This window comes from Metopolophium dirhodum, chromosome 8, assembly GCF_019925205.1.
Source record: "Metopolophium dirhodum isolate CAU chromosome 8, ASM1992520v1, whole genome shotgun sequence".
In the NCBI taxonomy this organism is placed as follows: domain Eukaryota; kingdom Metazoa; phylum Arthropoda; class Insecta; order Hemiptera; family Aphididae; genus Metopolophium; species Metopolophium dirhodum.
The window spans coordinates 7,469,763-7,491,798 of record NC_083567.1 but is presented as its reverse complement, the minus strand read 5'-3'; the positions used below and the strand labels follow the sequence as shown (position 1 = coordinate 7,491,798).

Genomic DNA, 22,036 nt, shown 5'->3' with positions numbered 1-22,036 from the left:
TTATAATAATTGTCGTAAGAAATTCATTTACAGTAATATTAAGAATTTAAGAGGTATGCTTACAAATCTATGATATATTTTATAAAGTATATTTTTTTATATATTTAGTATTATAAAGTAAACATTTCCTAATAATATAATGCACTAATTTCATATTAACCTGTAGTACCTACTTCATAGCTTAATGCCCAGCTGGAGTATAATACACATTTTTGCTCTAAAACATGCACCCAAAAAGAATTAGTTTTTTTTTAAATAAAATGCAAAGCTCATAATCATCACTAAGACGCATGCACTATAAACTTAATCTCGAAGTAAGTCATAATTATTGCTTATGTACACTGGTATACATTAGAAATTTCGTTATAATTATAAATACAATAAAGATCACGCGTGTAATTTGTTAGGGCACCTTAAACTATTATGATGTTAAGTACTGGTCTGGTTAGTGATATTAACAAACACGTTTTTGAATAAATATGGATACAACTCTAGTACTTAAGTATCTATTGAATACAACACAATTATTTTAAGTTTAATAAAATACCAAAGAGTGCTAGAGGTAATAATTGTGGTCAGCCCGGTTTATTTTAATTTATTAATATGAACTTAATGTGACCGGTAGGCAGTAATGACCGACGATATGTTGACATATATTGCTATATTAGTATATTAGAAATATTCTATCATAAATTCATGAAATATAATTATGCAAATAGGTTAATGCGTGACTATAAACGTTCCACGTTGCTTATTATAATATTAAATTACTATAATATAACTTTACATATTTCAGTGGAATACCGAAGAAGAGATGAATCGATAGAGAATGACACAAAAAAATCTCCTGTGAGTAAGTAAGAGAGGCGAGGGAACAGAGCCCTATAGAGGTGTAGGACAAGCATGGACGACTCCATGAAGTTTGGAGCCAAGGGTGGAGTAAAAGAAAAAGAAGAAAAATAACTTTATGCCTTTTATGGTTGTCTATGTTTACTGGGTATGCAATAATATAATAAAACGTATCGAGTTGCCTTAAGTATTTTAATACATTTCTACTTCAGTTATGTGAAATAAAACATAAATAGTTAACGGTTAAGAACGGTTAAAGGGTTTTCAATACTAAAAACCTTCCACTAAATCATTAATATATTTTTTTTTCTTATTTTTTTTTTTATTTTAGTCTTTTATATCATAATAATAAACTATTTTTATTTCAAACGATGGATATATAAAATTTAGTAGGTCTCTCAATGTGTTTGTTATTATCTTAATAAATGTTCACTGAAAAATGAGTACACTGCTTCCAAAAAAATCATGAAGTTAAAACGATTCGTTAGTGTACTTTGTCTGAAATTTGATTTTCAGTTCAATTTACTATTAATAAAAGGTTCGGGTATTGAAAAAAATTGTTTTTCATTTTCATTTGTGATAATTTATTTTAGAAACGTATGTCACATTGAAAAATTGTATACAAAACTGAAAACCAACGACAATCTTTCATGTTATTTATGTGATTGTCTGTGTTTACAATACTGAGTATTTTTACAAAATGTGTAGTTTTTAAATATTATTATACATAACAGATTATCGAAAAACTTAACTTGATACGCATATTAACTAAATAAAAATAAATTTATTTTCAATAATATTTCTATTATTTAATCTGATCACATTTGCATTCATAAAATGCAGTCGTGTAAAGAATTAGATATCTTTAAAATAATAATAAAAAAAAACAGTGTTTACAAATTACAATATGTATAAGAGCTTTTGGCGCTGGCTCGTGGTGGGGTGAGCATTTTTTCACGGAGTTTGGATATAATATCAAACACAGGTGGCCGTGATGGTGACAATACAATATTAATGATGACGTGAGAATATTAAGGAAGAAGTTTTAATGCTAGGTACGGAGAAATGTGTAAGAGTCAGTGCTGTGCATATAACTACGTTAAAAGGCTAAGGAGCGGTTTCTGCGCAGTCCGTGGTAACAATAGTAATGTAATTAAATTAAACAAATTATAACTTTAGAAATAAAGAATACATTTACATGGTCACACCTCAATTAGATGAATAATCCATGCATAATAAAATGCAACCCACTAACCCAAATCCAGTAGCTGAACTCAAGGCCCTATAGGTCTTTAACAAGACAAGGGAAACTTTACGAGCACCATCCCGATCATTTAAACATAAATATACTATGGATTTAGTTTGCGAGAGAGTTACATATTATATTGTATAATACCAATTACTATAAAGTGATGATAAGTTAGCAAAAGACCAATTATCTGCTCGGCGGGAGTAGGATAAATTGAATAAATAAATAAGGATTTCACAATCAAAAAACCAAGGTGGTTTTTCCACATACGGTTTTATTTTTTACCAAATTATTTTGATAATCTTAAATTGAAATATTTAACAGCATATATATAGGTAGGTAGGTATATATATATTATATTTATACTTTTGATTTTTGTCAATAGGTACAACGATTTTTATTTTCAAAATCACTAGCAATAATATCATTTTATGAATTTTATAACATATTTTTTAAACTTTTTATCAAACTAACTTGAATAAACTAAGTTATATAAATAATTTAAACTTTTTTTATGGTTGAATATGAAGATTCCATAAGACCTCATAAAGAAAAAAACCTGGATTTATACAATTTAAATATATTTTATAGAAATTGTAAAAGTTTTGAATTTACTTATGATTTTATACTCAGTTTTGTTCTACTGGAAATCTTACCAACGCTCATAATAAAAACTTCTTAAATCAAAAAACTACGAGATACCTATAATTCTGAACTTTGTAAACATATTTAAAAAATATATTGTTTTTCCCTCTTTTATTATAATATATTAATCGATTAATACAATGTGCAGGAAAAAAAATAGACATTAAATATGTAACTGATTAAACTGTATCTTTACTTCGTACAGTATTTTATTTATATTTGTGGAGTATAAAATAATCGTATCTATTTATTGCAAATCAGAAACAACGTCATTGAATTATATCGTTCGTCGACGACTAGGTAAATATTTAGATCAGTTAGTATATATAGACATATTGTTATCTGATTATTTACACGTCATGTTATAAAAATTTAATTAAACTGAACACATGTTTTATCATATTGATACAATTTTCGTTTATTTCAGTCATAGGTAGGATAACATAAACGTGATTAAAGCTATACTTACCGAGTGGTTATGTTATATTAAAAGTATATACGTACCATGACGTTTTAGCAGCCAAATCGTCGATCGGCTAGTATACTGAGTTTTAAATGAGTAATTTATATTTTTAAATAATCATCAAATGTGTGGCAATTTTGTGCGAGTATATATTAATATCTATTAATTGATAAAACAATAATATTACGTTTACCAATATTATCTACATTTAGATTTAATTAGGTAAGTACTACAATAATTATTAGTGTACAACTTTTTACAGAAATAAAGTTGTTTGTTTAGTTGCACACTTGTATACCTAAACTATAATATTTCCGAAAACTATTTATCATAACTTTGTACCTAACGATTCTATTTAACTCTAAATGTATAGAATATTTTCTATTTCTGTAGGTATTTGGGTCTCGGGATGAATGTACACGTGTTGTAAGTATATTTTATTGTTGACGGAATGTAATAAAAATTGTTATTCGTAGCTATACAACACACAAAAATAAGTGGTAAAATGCGTTTTAAATTTAACATAGATACCTACCATATTATCGAATTTCAAAACCCATCAATAACCTGATGACTTTTAATTCGTAGTTACCTATCAAAACCATTTATTTTTTGTAATCAGTCTCTGTAAATTGCATAAATTGATCGACCGCAACCATTTGATGACTACCATAATTACGTGCGTAGAAAAAAAATAAACTAGTTATCAGCATCAGCGTGAATGATTTATTTGACTAAACCAATAGGCAAGTTTCATACAATTTTACTGTATTGTCAAGATAGAGTGATTCATCAAGCATGTTCACTCCCATTTGGAATAACAAATAATTCAATTTCTGATTTTTGGAATTTTATAAATATACATTTCATATTTTCAAGTATCAAGATTATTCGCCATTTAAGGAACGTCGATAAAATCCTCACTTTTTAAAATGAGAACAGCCTTTTTTCACTGTAAATTATTATCAAGCAGATGATTTGTTTTTACGTTTGATGCATCTAACGAGTGGTTTCTGGGTTATTAAACTTAAGATGGGTACTAGGGATAATAGTTTTTCTTATTATTTATATTAGAAACGGTCAGTTTAAGATGGGTGTTAATTACAGGGGTTATAACACACACATACTCATCTCTAGCCAAATTAAAATGTTTACTAAAACATGTACTATTTAATTATTTAGATATTAATTTCAGAGCCACGTACCAACTTATTCAGTGGGGTACATAATCACTCTTATAATTATTATAACTATAAAGGGGGGGGGGATATAAATCACTAAAAATTAGAAAATAAAAAATGTGGTGTTGTCCCGAAATATTGGCACTGGTTTGAAGTCGATCGCTCAAATTATAGGGAGGTGCTGCGTTCCATCAATAAATCAGATTTTCCGGAGAATGAATGATGTTGAAAATTTCAAAATTGACGTTGCAATTCGTTTCAAATCAGTTACAAAATATTGGCACCGGTTTAAAGTGGATAGTCCAATGTGAGGGTGCTAACTTCTCAAACGCCGCATTTAAGTGTGCCTATCACAACATTTTCATAATACGAACTATTAACAACAAAAATAGTCCGACATTTTTTTTATTTCGCCACTCACTCGTTAGCTATATTATAAAATATAGTGTTGTACGCATCGTGCAATCATAATATTATAGTATCGATTCGGAAATCACGAATTCGCATGTGGCCAAGACGTACAACGCGCCTGGTGCATGCACCAAAGTTACGTGCAAAGTATACATTATTATTAAAAACGAGTGGGTAGGTACCTAGGGTTTTTGGGTTAACGAAATATACACACATACCTCTCAAACGGTCCGTGAACCGAGAGCCCGAGTGGATTGTTAACGTGGGTTTTTCTTCCCCTCCTGCAGCAGTATACGATCGCGGCCACCCCTCCCTACACATTACACCGTACTCTAAACAAAAAGTAAAATATCGTTGAGTTATTATAGTTGTTGTAGGGTATAAGTGCCGTGTTACGAAATATCGGGCCGACGACGTGAGATGGGTGATGGCTCTCGAAGGGGTGAAATCGATCGGGACAGCGGATTATTGATTACCGCGGCCGGTAACGGATGGTATTGGATGGTATTGCTGCAGGTATCACGTATGGTCACGTGTGTGACGTCTAGCAATAATGATAATACGATATGCGAGAGATGAAAACTATGTACGCGTCTCTAGTATTGCGCGGAACTATCATATCATATCGAGAGTGTTCGATTTACACCCATCGATATATTAATATGTACAACGTACACATTATATTATTTATGCAATAACAGTCAGCACTTGTCCGCATCCCTCTCCCCACGTGTTGCGAAATACTACGTGACCATCCCTACAACTGCCGAACCAATATTCGTGAAAATTAATACAAAAATAATGAGGATATAATTTCTAAAAAAAAAAAAAACATGTCGTAATAATGAATGATAATATTTACAAAAAAAAGGTAATTCTGATTTACTCTATACAATCTAGATAATGACATGATATTATATGGTTTAAATCAGCTAAATAAGTAAATATTATTATGTTAAATTTAAAGTACCTATATATATAGTAATCGCAGATGATTGTACAGATATTAGAAAAAATTAAATATTATGTAGGCATTCTTCGCGCGTACAATATCATATAATATTAAAAACATAATGTCATAAGAATGCACTTACTTCTTAATAGAACTGATAATAAATACAAAAATGTGCGGAACAAAATATCTACGTTGTTGATTTCAAAATGTACGTGCGGACACTGCAATAATATCATATGTGTTACAGTACGCGCGTTAATATTCGATGGCGAAGATGGCATAGTACCTAATATAGTGCCACAATAATTTCATATATTCTGTGATAGTGCCGTCAGAAATAATAATATTACGTGAAATAGTGATTTGAGTCGTTGATTTAGCCACGGTTAGTTGATTTTAAAACGCAGAAGCTCGTGTGTTTACAAAATGTATATAGTGAACACGTTATTGTGATACCTATGTGTACAACTGCAATGCGGAGAAAAACAAACACCATTGCAGCCACACCGCGATCGTACACGGTCGTTAGCCGTGACCAATAATAATAATTGATGTTTTATTTGTTCGGTTATTTTCAAACGCAGAAATTCCTAAGCACGCGTGTCTGATTGTATTCGTTATATTATTATAAACAAACAAACCCTATATAATAATGCATTATTGTGCGAGCGAATAAAAAATACAGTGTGGTTCGCGGTGCAACGATTCCGTTTTCCGGGGCATTTCAATCGCGGATGATCCGCATAATATAATATGGTTATGATGAACTATTATTCAACCGTCGTCCGTAACAATGATAATATTATATTGCACGATAATAATTATTTTAATCATCGCAGATTACGATTGATTTGAGATTAATAATTATTATCTTAAACCGCGACGTGACGTAAATATTATATTGTTATACTCGCGGTTTTCGTTGTCCGACCGAAAAAAAAAAAAACTTTTAGACGACAACAACAATGATACAGTGCATTATTATTGTATTTGGCCGATCGCCGCCGCCGCCGCCGCGGTATACCGTGGTCGTGCTCTATACCAGACTGTTTCTCGGTATCGTTAAACATGCGAGTATATTATTATTTTTTATTCGCCTCTCCTCCCGTCTCTCTCTCTCTCTCTCTCTCGTATGCATCCATGTAGACATCTTTCGAATGTCGTAGAAAAATATCGCAAACCACACGGAACCACCTCTGGCCCCTACAAAATGCGTTCGTGTATTGATTTCGGTCGTCCCCTTTTCCACTCCAATCATCCCACTCGTTTGACCCTAGCCACACACACACCACCAGCCTCTCCATATATCCGGTGCAATATATAATGTCCTATGCATATACGCGCGCGTCAATTCCGCAGTGATCTCGGCCTTATACCTGTGTGTCGCAACCAGGGTAGTAGTTGTTATAATATTCATAAACATTTTAGTGCGTCCCGCCTATACTATATACTCACTTATAACAGTATGGACCAGCCCCGTAATAATAATAATAATAGGGACGTTACGTTAATTTCCGCGTCCGAGGGAGGGCCTGCTCGGTACGAATGTGTGAAACTTTTATTACCTATAATATTATATTATTATCACGAGGGATATACCTCCGCCCCGCATTTTCCTCGCCGCCCCATCGCATATCATATTTCATATTTTATACTATTGGGATGGACTTGAAAAGGTTGCCTCTTTGTGCATTAAAAATGATTTTGAAAGTATTTTACCGCTTGCGGAATATCCGACGACGCCAGCTCGCGACGTAAGTAACTTTCGTTTTTGAAAAATACGAAATTAATTGATTAATTAATTTTGCGAACTAATGGCGAAGTGCGCGCGTGTAATAATTACTAACCTCATTACGTATAAAATACGAGGGTGGAGTTTACTACGTCGTGGTTGCACGGTGGCCTATCTATGTTAAAAACATTTCATTTTTCTTTCGGACCCATTTACTTGCCACGGAATAACTTTAAAAAAAAATTTTTTTTTTTTTTAACCGTCACCAGCCGCGGTGGGATATAAATATATATATATAAAAAAAAAGGAAGACCCAGAAAATATAAATAAAATACAAGACTAAAGGACGCCATTGCGGGGGTATCACCCCGGGGAAATGAGAAAATATCTCGGCCATCAAAAAATGTCAACAATGCATCCATAAATCTCGACGACGTGATTCGGTCGGTGCTGCACCGTGCGCGCACGGGAAGTATACTGTGTAGGATTTAACGCGTTGTTTTTTTTTTTTTACATGGACCTGGAAAGGCCAGCTGTACCTGTACACACGTTCGCCGAGAGTATATAATGCAATATGTATGCGAAATATTACATCGGCGGCGTAATAAAAAGAAGTAAAAAAAAAAAATGCACGAAAAGCTCATACTGACATGATACGCTGCTGTGTATGATTCGCCGTAAAAGCGCTCCGTCGTCCGTTCGCGTAGAAAACCACAGCGGCGGACGAAGCGCGTTCACTTCATCTGCCAGCGGGCTCTACCTTTTTTGTTCGCTACGGTTTTAAAATTTCTTTCATTATAAAATAATATGATATATTGTACGCGCCGTATAGTGTAGGCCGGATTATAAAAAACGGTTCAAAATAATACTATAAAACGATTATAATCTAGGGTTAAATATATTTTATTAGATGTTTCTCGCATCAACTTGTATTATTATGATAATAATGCGTTATATTTTAAAAATATTATTTTTACGCGCGCCGCGTTATCCATTAACATTTTTTCAGAAAAATCATACTTCGTACAAATCGACGATCAAAATATTTTTGAGTCAATCGTCAAAATACAACGGATCACAACGCTATGACGCTCGACGAGTGAAAATAAACGTATTATAATGTATGGGTACGACGTATAACCCAATAACTTATGATCGTGCTATTCATTATCATGTGATGACGCGTGAAAATCGAATGATTTTTTTTTCATTTAATGCAGACGGAGCCGAAAATTACGACCATCGTCCGTGACATAATACCACCGGCTGCCACGGCACACCAGTCGTTTTCGACGACGCTGCTTCCCATTTTTCTCACTGCGAAATACACCGTCTTGCGATATTATATTATTATTATTATTATCCGCGAGGAATTCGCTCACAACAACGCCTATATATACACAACCGGTAGACGTAATCGTCAAAAGTCGAAATCCTCGCGCGTCATTTTTCACACGGCCGCTGCGGAGTATGATGTTATTATTATTATTATTATTATTATTATTACTATTATATTATATATAGATTTGACGTTTCTGTCCGGGTCGTTTGTCGTTAGGGTCGCCGGGTAGGAAGGCGGCGGAAAGCGATTATAAATGTGAGCGAGCGCCTTTTGTCAGCCTCCCGACCCTCTTCCTCCCCCCCGCGCGTCCTCGGTGCGGGGCTAAAGGTAGGTACGCGTACACACATTATATCTATATATATATAATAATATAATGGTCGTGTGCGCGTATATAATAATACTGTACGTATATTATTATGATTGTGCCGCCACCGCCGTCGTCTCGCCGAGGGCAATATATAGCAAGCGACTCCGAACGTGACCCATTTCACCGATTATTAATGTTATTATACGCGCGGCGGCAGTGGACGAGAACAACGCGTCCATTATACGCGGGGCGAGCACCGCCGCTGCGGATGAGCGCCGAACAAAGCTGCCCCAGCTTTTGACGCAGGCGCCTTAGGTCCGGCAACGGTGCTGGCTGTAAAGCTCCGGTGATAATGCCAACGATAATAATAATAATAACAATAAGACGGAGACGGAGAAGAAGAATATATTATTGTTATATTGGGCGGGCGGCGCCGTTGCAGATCCGTTTACGCGTCGACACGCGGCTCGTCTTGTATGAGATCGGCCGAGTCGACTTTTGTGATTTGAAAGAAAAAGAATGTCTTAACATACATGTTATATTATGAACTGAAGTGCGTGTAGGTATAACATGTGATTTTTTAAAAAAACTATCATCTAACTATTTTTTTACCATAATATTATATCATGATGGTGTATCATCTTTGGTTTTTATATTTTCAAATTTCCCGATCAAATAAATATGGCACCTACGCGTAGGAAAGAAATCAAAATTTGTCAATTATTATGTGCCGAGCATCTCTACTGCATCGGATGAGCGCCGAACAAAGCTGCCCCAGCTTTTGACGCAGGCGCCTTAGGTCCGGCAACGGTGCTGGCTGTAAAGCTCCGGTGATAATGCCAACGATAATAATAATAACAATAAGACGGAGACGGAGAAGAAGAATATATTATTGTTATATTGGGTGGGCGGCGCCGTTGCAGATCCGTTTACGCGTCGACACGCGGCTCGTCTTGTATGAGATCGGCCGAGTCGACTTTTGTGATTTGAAAGAAAAAGAATGTCCTAACATACATATTATATTATGAACTGAAGTGCGTGTAGGTATAACATGTGATTTTTTTAAAAAAAACTATCATCTAACTATTTTTTTACCATAATATTATATTATGATGGTGTATCATCTTTGGTTTTTATATTTTCAAATTCCCCGATCAAATAAATATGGCACCTACGCGTTAGGAAAGAAATCAAAATTTGTCAATTATTATGTGCCGAGCATCTCTACTGCATCGGACGATCGCCGAACAAAGCTGCCCAAGCTTTTGACGTCGGTTCGGCAACAGTGATATAATAATAATAAAAATAACAACAACAATATTAATAATAATAGTAATGATAAGATTAAGGAGAAGGAGAAGAATATACGAGGCGGGTGATCCGTCTACATCCGTCACGCGACTAGTCTGATTTCCTGAGTGAACTTTTGGGATTTAAAAAAAAAAAATGTTTTAATATTATGGTTTTTCAAAAACTATAATCGTTTATTTTTTTACCCTATGGGTTGTTTAGTATTTTATATTTTTAATTATCCCAATCAAATAAATAGGTGCCTACTTCGGGTAGAAATCAATATGTGTATAGTATTAATTAATGTACACTAAAAATTACCATACATATAGAGCTGCAGCCATCGATAAAACGGACAATAATTGTAAACTGTGACAAAAATACCGTTTTGATAAAAATATAATGACTATGTGTTAAGTCCACCGGTTTTATTTTCGTACCTGTGATTGGCACATGGATTTCACTTCGCAAAACCTGTCACCGGCAAACTGATAAAATATCATTGCTTTTAATTTTGTCACTCTATCTGTACACTAATTTTAAATAGTTATAGTAATTTATTGGTTCGTCTTTACCCGTGTGCTAAACTAATTTTGTACAAAATAAAACTTATTACTAGGCAAATTATTAGGTCGTTATATTAAATGACTATAAGTATAACAAAAACATAAAATACGCGCCTGGTAAATAAAATGGAGATGCGATAACAAAACAATTAGCCAAGTACAAAATTTAAATTTTTGAAATATATTTTGATGTATATTTAATAATTATTGTAATATTTTGTTCGGGCAATTTATATTATAAAAATTATGATTTTTTTTTTATAATAATAATAATAATAATATATTCTGATAAATTAAATTTACCAAACCAAAAAAATTATGGATAAAGATAATATAAAGCTTATATTTTTACCTAGATTTTTTTTCTGGCGGAGTTAACGGTAAAAATATAAATAACATATTATATTTTTAACAATATGTTATAATACATATTGAGCAACGGATATTGACTAGCAAACTAAATATTATGTTTACCATAATTATTCATTATTACGTAGACACCAGTTAGCATGTCATCATGACAATTCTAGTCGTGCGTGCCATTAACTGATAATGTCATCGTGTATTTTGTCAACCAAAAGTCTCGATAAAGCCCGTCGTCCGTATTATTTTGTTGAAACTATTCGAGTTGTATGACACATCAATTGCCTACTGTGTGTGCAATCGAATTTGTTGACAAAATAATAATATGCACTTTTACAATACAGCGATCCAAATCCGTAGCGATACCGCTGCACATTCAAAACAAGTTTATTTGTGACTTATATTATAATGCCTAAATATTATAGTCTGCAGTACATAATATCATAGTGGTACAGGATCGATATAATAGTGGTCTTCTGAGATTGGACTCGGGGACACATTTTCAGAAAACAAACAATTCGACGAGTGATGATGGAGTATGAATGATGGTTTTTGATAACGCTTTTTATTATTACTCTAGGCGAGAGTTGTTTACCAAAACATGCTCGAATTTTCGTTATGAGCTGATGGTTTCTTGTAAAATAAATAAGCGATGATTAATTTGCAGACCTACCAACGGCTTTTCGGCCATAAAGCGAGTGACCTACTTACATTTTCGTGACATTTTTTGTGCATGTCTTAATGTTTATTTCTAAACGATTCCAATAAGAGTAGGTACAAGTTAATATTTAAAAATTTTTTTTATAAATTTTAAAAATCGTTGGAAAAAAAAAACAATGATGTTAATTTCTGCGTACTGTCGTAATTCCTCCACTTATTCAAACTTTATCCCAACATTTACAGAAAAATCCAAAAATATGTTTGTTGAAGAAAAATGAATATTTAATAATATATTATCTTAAAGAATACGATAAAATAACAAATTACATTTCTGATAAGCACTACCATTAATAACTATAATAATAGCATGTGCCATATAGAACAACCACATTTTAGAGATAAAAAAATAATGTACATGTATATAACTAAATTATTATCTTAACATTTATAAAATGTAGAAATATTTTTAGAGAACAACGTAATCTTATAAAGTTTTAATGTTTCGGAAAATCAAAAATCTTTAAAAGCACGTGGCACCCTTCAAAGTTCAAATATGTCAATGATATTTTTATTAAACGGTCCAAATCCAATAACTTATTCGACACATTATCCTCCTCCCATAGTGAATCCATTTACCTCGTCGCGTGGTCGTGACATTTCGATTTTCGACCACTTGACACTTACGTACAATGATCATATAATTTATTAAATTTATCTACTTTATATCATTTACTGTATGAAACTTATCTTCATTAATCACAAATGGCCCTAACAGTATTCTTTAATAATAAGACTTGCAGGTTACTCGGGTAACCACTCATTTCATACCTACGTATTCTACGTATAACACTTATATACGTCTAATGGATATTACTATGTATTATTATTCCTTTATTTGTTCTATTTTATTTGATTTTGCATATTTTTCCCTTAAAGATTTATACAATTATTTGCATCTGCTTTTGACGCTCATAATATACAGCTTCGTACCGTATATGTCCATTTAAAACTACAAGATAAATTTTTTTTTATGTATATAATATATAAATATAGTACTTTGAAACATAATTCCGATAATATTTCACGGTATTAATGTAATCCTCTTAAAGTATATATATATACATATACATATTGCTTTAAACCAAAATCATATTTTGCATTATTTATTGTAATTTTTACTATATTTATCTGCAATTGGCATTTTATTGTGACCATTTTTTTTTGTGGTATTTTTTATTTTATTTTAATGTAATCGACCAATTTAAATATAATAAATCTATTCACAGTTTTTTTTTTTTTTTTTATTGTGTTGCGTGTTGATTAAAGTACGTATAGGTTTGTTGAATAGCACTTGATAAATGCGGTATATTATTTTTTTATCAATATCAATTAGACTTTAAAATAACTAATATCAACACTGAACGTTGAATATTTTAAAATGTACTTTTATAATTTTTAATTTACCTACATTCATTATTATGTAATATTTAGTAGCAGTACCTATACCTAAACCATCATACAAATTGATTTCAAAGTTTCTTGTAAATGTTTGTTTAAAGTTTTCAAGTGCTTTTTATACTTATAAACGCAAATTATTATTATGTCTTAGCTTGTAGATATATACTTTTATTAATACAAATTTTATTATACTAAACTAATATTAGCGTATAATAATTATCATACAGTACTTCAGATGGCATCTTGATAACATTATTGCGGTACTATACCAACGTTTCTAGTTGAACAAGTTTTTTTTATGAAATTCTTGTACCATTAATTAAAAATGTACAGCCAGAAAAGTTGCTAACCCTCTATTACAAAATACAATAGTTGATTCAGCAGCGCTTAACTCTCACTAACTAAAAATTAAACTTTCAGCTCAAGACTTTACAGTGGCAAAATAAAAATAAAAGGAAAGTGTAGATCCAAGCTGTTTTTTAATAGGTTTGAGGTTGCGTCTCGAATAAAATATAATAATTATTATTCATAATTATTATTATTCACACTTAAATTTTACTGAATAGTTTTATTATTGTAATATAGAATATAATTGTATTCCAGTGACCCTTAGTTTCAATATATTATTCTTCTAACACGTGTACCTATATTTATATAATACTAAAACTATATTTTTTGAACCCAAGTTACTATAGGTAGACCGACGTGTTTTAGTGTACACGAGTACAGCCTAGTGTCCAGCCGTAAAATATAAATTTACACATTTTAAATTAAATTACAATTTTGTTAAAAAAAAAAAAATACTTTTTGATTCCTTATATTTTACTGTTTACCAACACAATATACCAGTTGTATAATTTACCAGTTTACAACATGTTATAAACATATAGTACTAAGGTAAATTATTATTTTATCTTAATTATACTGGCACTTTATTGTAAAAAACAAATAATTTATATCATACTTATCAGATGTCGCAAATAATATCAGAAGACAATGGTTGTTGCAATGGTGTAGCTAATTTGCCTATCCAACACGCCGTGTTACTCGATTTATAAAAACTCATTCAAAATAATATGTTTACTTAATATTCGATACCGAAAAAGAGCCAACGATACCAACCACGCTGCTACAAAAAAAATTGTTAAAGGATACGGAATCTCTTATGTCTAAGTGATTTTTCTGGTCGTTGTGGTGTCAGGAATGGCCTCGTGGAACGTGCATGGGGCGAAATCCAGTCGAACTGGCACAAAGCCGATGTTTATTTTAACACTATGGCGCGTTGCGTGAATGTTTGTAGTATTATATTCATTCTTAAAATATGTCTAACACGATTATCATACAAAGTGTACTGTACATTATTGTATCTGGTTGAGTTTCAACGCAACATTTCATTTTCAGTCTCCCCTTTTTACTATTTTTTTTTTAAAAACAAATAAAGGCTTCATCATCTCAGGTTATTAGCTTATAGTTTATTAAGATAAAAGTGTGTGAAAAGACACAAAATAAAAATTCAGTTAATTATGATTCTCAATGAAATTGGTACCTATTAGATTTTTATACTTGTATTCGTTTACTGTCCCTTTTGTACCCCATTGTGGTCTATTCCAGCAACACATCTGAATTCCTAGCAATAATCATTAATTGAATGGTTCGGTGCAATAACCAGATATCACTGTAAATTGATATATTTTTTTCTGGTTTGGTATTTATTTAAATTATAAATTTTATACGGAAATATGTTTCTCTGTAGTATCGTGAGATGGCTGAGCAGATTATTGCCAACACTTGATATTTATATTCGTAATAAAAGAAAATTCTACTTGAGCTTTATTGTAAATACCTCTATACATTGTTACGTCATATTTTTTATCCACAAAGCACAAAATTGAACTTAATATTGAATGTTACGCTTCAGCGCTATACACAAATAGTATATGGGTTAAAGGAAATTTATGAAAAATTCGATTTGATTATTGTTGTAATAAAAAGTCACAATGCACAATTTAATGTATAGAATGTATTTCTCTTCATATGTTATATGTAATATTTCTATGGATTTTTACTTAACACTCATCGAACAATAAATTCAACAAAAATGTACATATGCTTTGCATACTGTTTGCGTTGAAAATTGTATAAATTAATTTTTGACAATTATTAATAATATTTTGAATATTTTAAAATGATAGGTTGTATTAATAGTGTTATCAATATTATGTTAATTGTATAAATACCTACATATTACTATATTTAAGGTAGGTACATGGTACATATTTAAATGTTTCAATAGCTATTTATCTAATTTAATAATTATATTAAATACATTTTATATTTACAAGTTTTATAAGTAGAAGTACCAATATTATTTCATATTAATTCATCGAGAATATCAGTTTTTTTTTGTAATTCTCCTGATTACTAGAGAAATGAGGTACGTATGTGGTTTTTAATATTTTACTTTTTTTAACCATAAAAACTTAAATGTACATTTATTATTAGGCTAGAAAAGTACCAACAACAACAGCTTATAAGTCAAAGTTTTCAAAAAGATTATAAATATTTTTTACGGATGTTATTATTAAAATTGACTAATTTTTTTTTTCTAGAAAATGTTGATAAACATGGAGAACATTAATGTTAACGCTAAACATATATTAATCAATATATATGTTGACTATGTCAAATTAAAAAAAAAAATTACTTAGAAATTCATGATTCAAGATACATTTTTAAACAAATTTGTTTATTTTTGAGTATCATTAATTTAAAAAATGTGTGGTTTTTTCAAGTGTAAATACTATAGTAATTAGACAGTTTTTTTAAAATTTTTATAACAATATTGTAAAATTCTAAAATTATTGAGGGAAGTAATATTAATGCGAATACAATTTTTCAACCTTTTTTTATTTCAATATTTTTCTTTTCAAATGTTATGTTTGGATTAGGTACATATCAAATTAATAACAAAAAAAGAAGTTAAAGGAATTCCCTAGAAAATTTTGATAATTTACCATAGTCATTAATACCATGTACATTAAAAAATGTTGTGGTAAGTACCTACCGGTTTTAATCGTTTAAAATATTTAAAATCTTCACCGTTTTTCGATTTGTGGAATTATATTAGACCCCAATGAAAATATTTTTAAAACTTCTTATAAATATTATTATAATAATTACTTCGATACAGATCTGCAGGATTATGTTTGCTAAGTTTACCATTTGTATACATTTCTAGATAATAATACAAGTATTTGGCTTAATATCCAATTCTAGGTATCAGTATCCGTGTCTTTTTGATAGTCTCGAGTCAAATTAATTTCAACTTAATAAAGGATTCAATAGATTAATTAAGTTATTCGTGTTATATGTCATTAACTCAAAAACTGACATTCCACAACTAATCAACTTAAAACCTGCACAGCGCTGAGTGCATATTATATACTGCAAATTCCTATCTCGCAGTCAAATTGAAATTCTCAGATTCAGTGTCTACTAATGTAATGAAAGTTGAAACGAGAGTCAGGCCGAGAAGATTTAATTTGACGTCTATCAGTTATATATAATTATTAATATAATAATCACAGTCATTGAGTATAATCAAAGCTCTGCAAAAAGCTGACACAGAAACAATTTTATACGAAAACGACAAGTAGGTAAATATTTGCGAACTAAATTTTTTTGGAGATTTTCAGTATATTATTATAATGAATATTTGTAAAAACAAAAATATAAGCAATTTTAATCAAAAGCCAACCTTGGAAGTTTGAGTATTAATTAATTATATTTATTGTGGTTTCTTGTATTAATTAACACGGATTTACTTCTGTTGGAGTAAGTAAATCAAGTATAGTTATCCCATAATATAATTTTCATTTTAACTCAATACCTAATTAAACATTGGAAATTTTTTTTCTAAGTCTGGTAATATATTGTGCACAATCTCTTTTCATTACTCGCACTTTCTTTCTTTCTTTTCATCTCTGGTCTCTGGAATTCGTTTTATTTGAAAAAGTATTAAAACAATGTTAACAATTAGTTTTTTTTTAATAAAGCTGCGTTACAGTTCGTTTTGGTGTACAACTCTATACACCAAAAAACTATAGCTTTTGCGCTAAATGACTGACGGAATTCGACTCATGTATATTATATTGTGTACAAACACTTCTCGTCAAAGGCAAAAAAGTGAATTACAATTGATAAGATACAAAGGTTTCATATATTAAAAGGTTAAATAACGTTCATTCCGTAATGAAAATAATTAATATCAGTCGCCAATGTTATCAATTTCATTATCAAAATCCATTTTCTATTCAGAGAGATTATTGTATAGATGAACGTTGAAATGTGAATTGAAGTGTGTATTTTATGAATTATTTTCATTCAACTGGCTAATAAAAGAATACGTTGGCAATAATAATTAATAATAATAATATTAATAATATAATACTTAAGGACGTTGAGATAAAAATTTTAGATTAATTATTATATTTAAATATTTTGTATTATTATGTAACCCTTTGAACTTTTAAACGCCTTAAATAAATCTCATAATTTGTAAAATTTAATTATCATCGTCGTTTACACCAATATGGCATTCTCAAAATATCTTAGACGTTTCCCATTTAAAACAACTACGTTAACGCTTGACAGACTAATAAGTTTACAATACTTGTCGTAATTATGTACGATAAATAATAACAGCTATAAATATACGAAGACAAATATGAAAAGTTCATTTATAATTTCACACTTGTACCAAATATTTTTGAACTCGATCAAAATGATTACTTTTTGATTTGTTTTCTTAATTATAGACATATTTCTGATGTAAACACATAATGGTGAATACCAATATTAATGATGATGGATTTACGACGAGTTAAGGAATTGTTAAAGCATCCATTTTTTTGTTGTGCTTATACATGAAAAAAATATGTCTAGAATATTGGGAAGTGGAAAATCATAAAATAAATCTTTGTAATTGTGTTTGTATTATAAATTTCAACTGAAGCAAAACCGAAAACGATAGAAACGTAGATTAGTTTTAACGCGGTCAAAATTAATAGTTCTATTATTTTCATTACGCAAAAAAGCTCGAAATAATAAATCATAAGATATTGATGTATATTACATCATTACAATATGATAAGAATATATTATTATGGGTAATAGATAATAATATATTATATTATAATAGAAATGTATAAGAGACTTAAAGTTTTGTTTTTCGTGTTTTTTTAATTCTACATAACTCGCATAAATTTTGTCTCATTTTATACAATTAATTATTTCAGAATCAATCAAAATCAAATGTCGTCCAACATTGTTAATATAAAAAATAATAATTTACATGAAACCAACGATGATTAATTTGATTTTATAACCGTAAATATTTTTCGTCCGTGCATTGTTGAGTCTTATAAAATAATTCAACTTTACACATTACTCTAGGCCACACTAAAAATCATTCATAAATAAAAATACAATGGACATGCGTCGTAGTGTTATAATTAATTCACGAAAAAATTACACCAACGCCTTTTAAGTGGCACTTAAATTACAATACAAACTACTGTCCATTCACACGCGAACTTTCATTATTTGTTGGCATTCAGAGCGCACAAAGACCATTTCATGCACTCGATAATGGACCGAATGCTATTTTTTAGTATTATTATTATTATTGTTATTATTGTAGAACAATAGAGCCTGTAATATAACTGACATTATGTTCAAAAATCGATCCAATATTATTTATATTATTATATGACTTCGTTGTTTCTAGCTGCTGGTGTCTGTGCGTAATTGTGTTTGTATGTTAATATCCAACAATGTCAGTCTGTGGAATGCATTCCATATGCATAAAGGATTCATATATATATATTATGTATATGAATATAAATAACTCATCATTATACACACGATAATATACGATAAACACGGGTATTACTAGTCAAATGTAACAAAAATATGATAATATTTCGTCTGAAACCGGCGTTGAATATCAAACTATGGTCTTGTTTGGTCTAATGTCGAACGATAATCGTGTCCTTGGTAAATCGCAAATTAGAGTTATATACCTACAAATGTTTTTAAGGATCTAGTAACTAGATGTTAATTGATAAATATAGTTTCTAGCTTTATAGTAACGAATAATATTGTATTATAATAGTATTATCATGGAATAGCATGACTTAAATGCATGTCTTGTTGCTATACTGTTTGTAATAAACAGTCGATGGTCAAGGGGTTGGGGAAATTATTTCACTATTACTGTACTATCCCGCATTCGTCACCCGGTTGTGCAAAAATGTGATCGATAGTAATATCGAGATCGGCGAATTCAATAATTGTACTCTTGGTTTTCAATAAAACATTTATCATAATAAAAAATGAATATCACAAACACTATAGGTATAGCTGTACCAAAAAATGTAACATAAATTGAATATTGTATTTAATATAAAAATTACTTACCCTCGACGAGACAAAAACAGGCGTCGTCATCTGAAAACAAAAATAAATGAATCATAAATGTAGGAAAATAAATATCAGATTGCATTAGATGTACGGTCGTATCATGTCAAAAAATATAAATAAATTGAATTAAAGTGAGTTGTTAAAGAAATATAAACCAAACATGATGCAGAGTACTACGCTGAGAATAAATTAAAGTTAACAGTCACCTCAAGTAAATGTTTAATGAATAAAAAAAAATTTTATTACCATGAATTACAAAGTAATTCAACTACGGAAATCAATATTGCATTTTCCAAAATAAGAGATTTCCACCGCGTCATTCCTTGAACGAATGAAATGAATTATTTTTGAAATGCAATTTATTTTATATCAGATTAAAAACTTTAAATATGGTAAACCACGACACGATGGTTATACTTAATATATTGTGCGTTTGCAGAATATAACTACAAGAAAGTAAAAAATAAATCATTCAATTTATGATTACATTAAAACTTCGATAAAAAAAAAAAAAAAAAAAATAGATAAATAAAATATGATTACATTTTTACATTTATTTGTCGCACACAATATTAATATGTTAAACATTCCAATAATTTAAATCGTGAACGAGATAAACAAAATGCGTGAGCTGTTTTCAGCGAAAGGTTAATATAATAAACATAATATTATTCACATTCGACATGACATACACGCACACACCAATATACATAATATTTAATTATATATTTATATATATAATATATATATTGATATTGTTTTTATGTATAGTATTATAATATATTAAAATGTACATAAATATTTTTCGAGTCTTATATTATATTGGCAATAGGTAGTATGTTTTTTTTAGATTACGAGCACACCGAGGGAGCTATTGATTTTACAATGATGTCATACTTTTTTCTATCCAGCGACTATTTAGAGGAGTAAAATACCTCAATAAGTTGTATTTAGCACCACTGCTGTGTATGGGGTGTTGCACACTGATTGTACTTTACAAACAAGTCATTTTTAGAATTCCCCAGTAGTTTCTGAGAAAATTGTAAAAAAGAAGAATGAAATGTAAGCAAACACTAGATTCTTACAAAGACTTGAAATCTTTGGGAAGGAACAGTGATCTCCAGTTACAATCACAACGGTCTTATATTGTTTTAAAATGGAACGATACCTAACTTCTATATAACACTTAACACTTTTGTAGTTTTGTGTATTCATTGCAACGTATGTACGTTGCACAATTATTGCGGTTTTTGGAATTTTTCCACCCACACGCATGTCAATATAGCCTATAAGTCCTCGCATATTTTTAGTATAGCGAAGTTCATAGTTTTCTGTTAACAATCTAATTTAATGCATCAAACAATAAATTTTAATTCATATAAATTAATTTTAATTTTTAAGAAAAATTGTACCAAAATTAATATATACGTAAGTTTAAATGAAAAAAATTCAAAAATACATTTAATAGTCAAAATACTTTAGGTCACAGCGCTCTTCACAGTTTTGAACACAAACATAATAATAAAGTATAGGTACATCGCAATTTCTTTTTCGTTGAAATCATAGCAATTATAATAACCCCGATTGATCTTATGAAATAACATTTTAATTGAGTAGAAAATATTACTTTAATTGCCACCATAGAATAATTAGGAATATAAATTTAAAATATGATTTCTCAATCATTTAGGTTTGATAATAAATGCGTATTTATTACAAAAAAATTATTACATTTTGAAGTTCAGAACTCGCAGTTGTGTTGCATATCAACTAATAAAATCCAAATCGAATACTATTTGACTATTGAATAAGCAAATAACGGTGTTATAACGCAATTTAATTTACTTCGCCAATCCGTATAGTATGTAGTACATGGATTGAACCCTATTCCATTTCCTCAATAATATCGACGAAATAGTTTAACCTCGATTTTTAAGCAATATGGACTTTCATTTTTTTAGAAGCAAATTCAAATATGATACATATTTTATTATAGCAGTTAACGTTTCTTTTATTTAAACAAAAGTTACAATATCGTTGCAACTAGGCTTAAGTTAGATGTATGACGTTAACATAAAATAT

At 30.2% G+C, this 22,036-nt stretch overlaps 1 protein-coding gene and 1 long non-coding RNA gene across 6 annotated transcripts in view; one reads left to right on the top strand and one right to left on the bottom strand.

Annotated features, from left to right (window-relative positions):
• LOC132950428 (uncharacterized) overlaps positions 1-22,036 on the bottom strand; it is a 180,790-nt gene that overhangs the window by 124,719 nt on the left and 34,035 nt on the right. For all 5 annotated transcript variants that reach the window (XM_061021883.1, XM_061021882.1, XM_061021881.1 and 2 more), the window contains one exon: positions 19,952-19,981. In XM_061021883.1, the coding sequence (XP_060877866.1) occupies positions 19,952-19,981 (30 nt within the window). The remainder of the gene's footprint in view (positions 1-19,951; positions 19,982-22,036) is intronic.
• The window catches only part of LOC132950433 (uncharacterized), a 67,943-nt gene that overhangs the window by 18,094 nt on the left and 27,813 nt on the right, over positions 1-22,036 (top strand). The gene's annotated exons all lie outside the window — the stretch shown is intronic.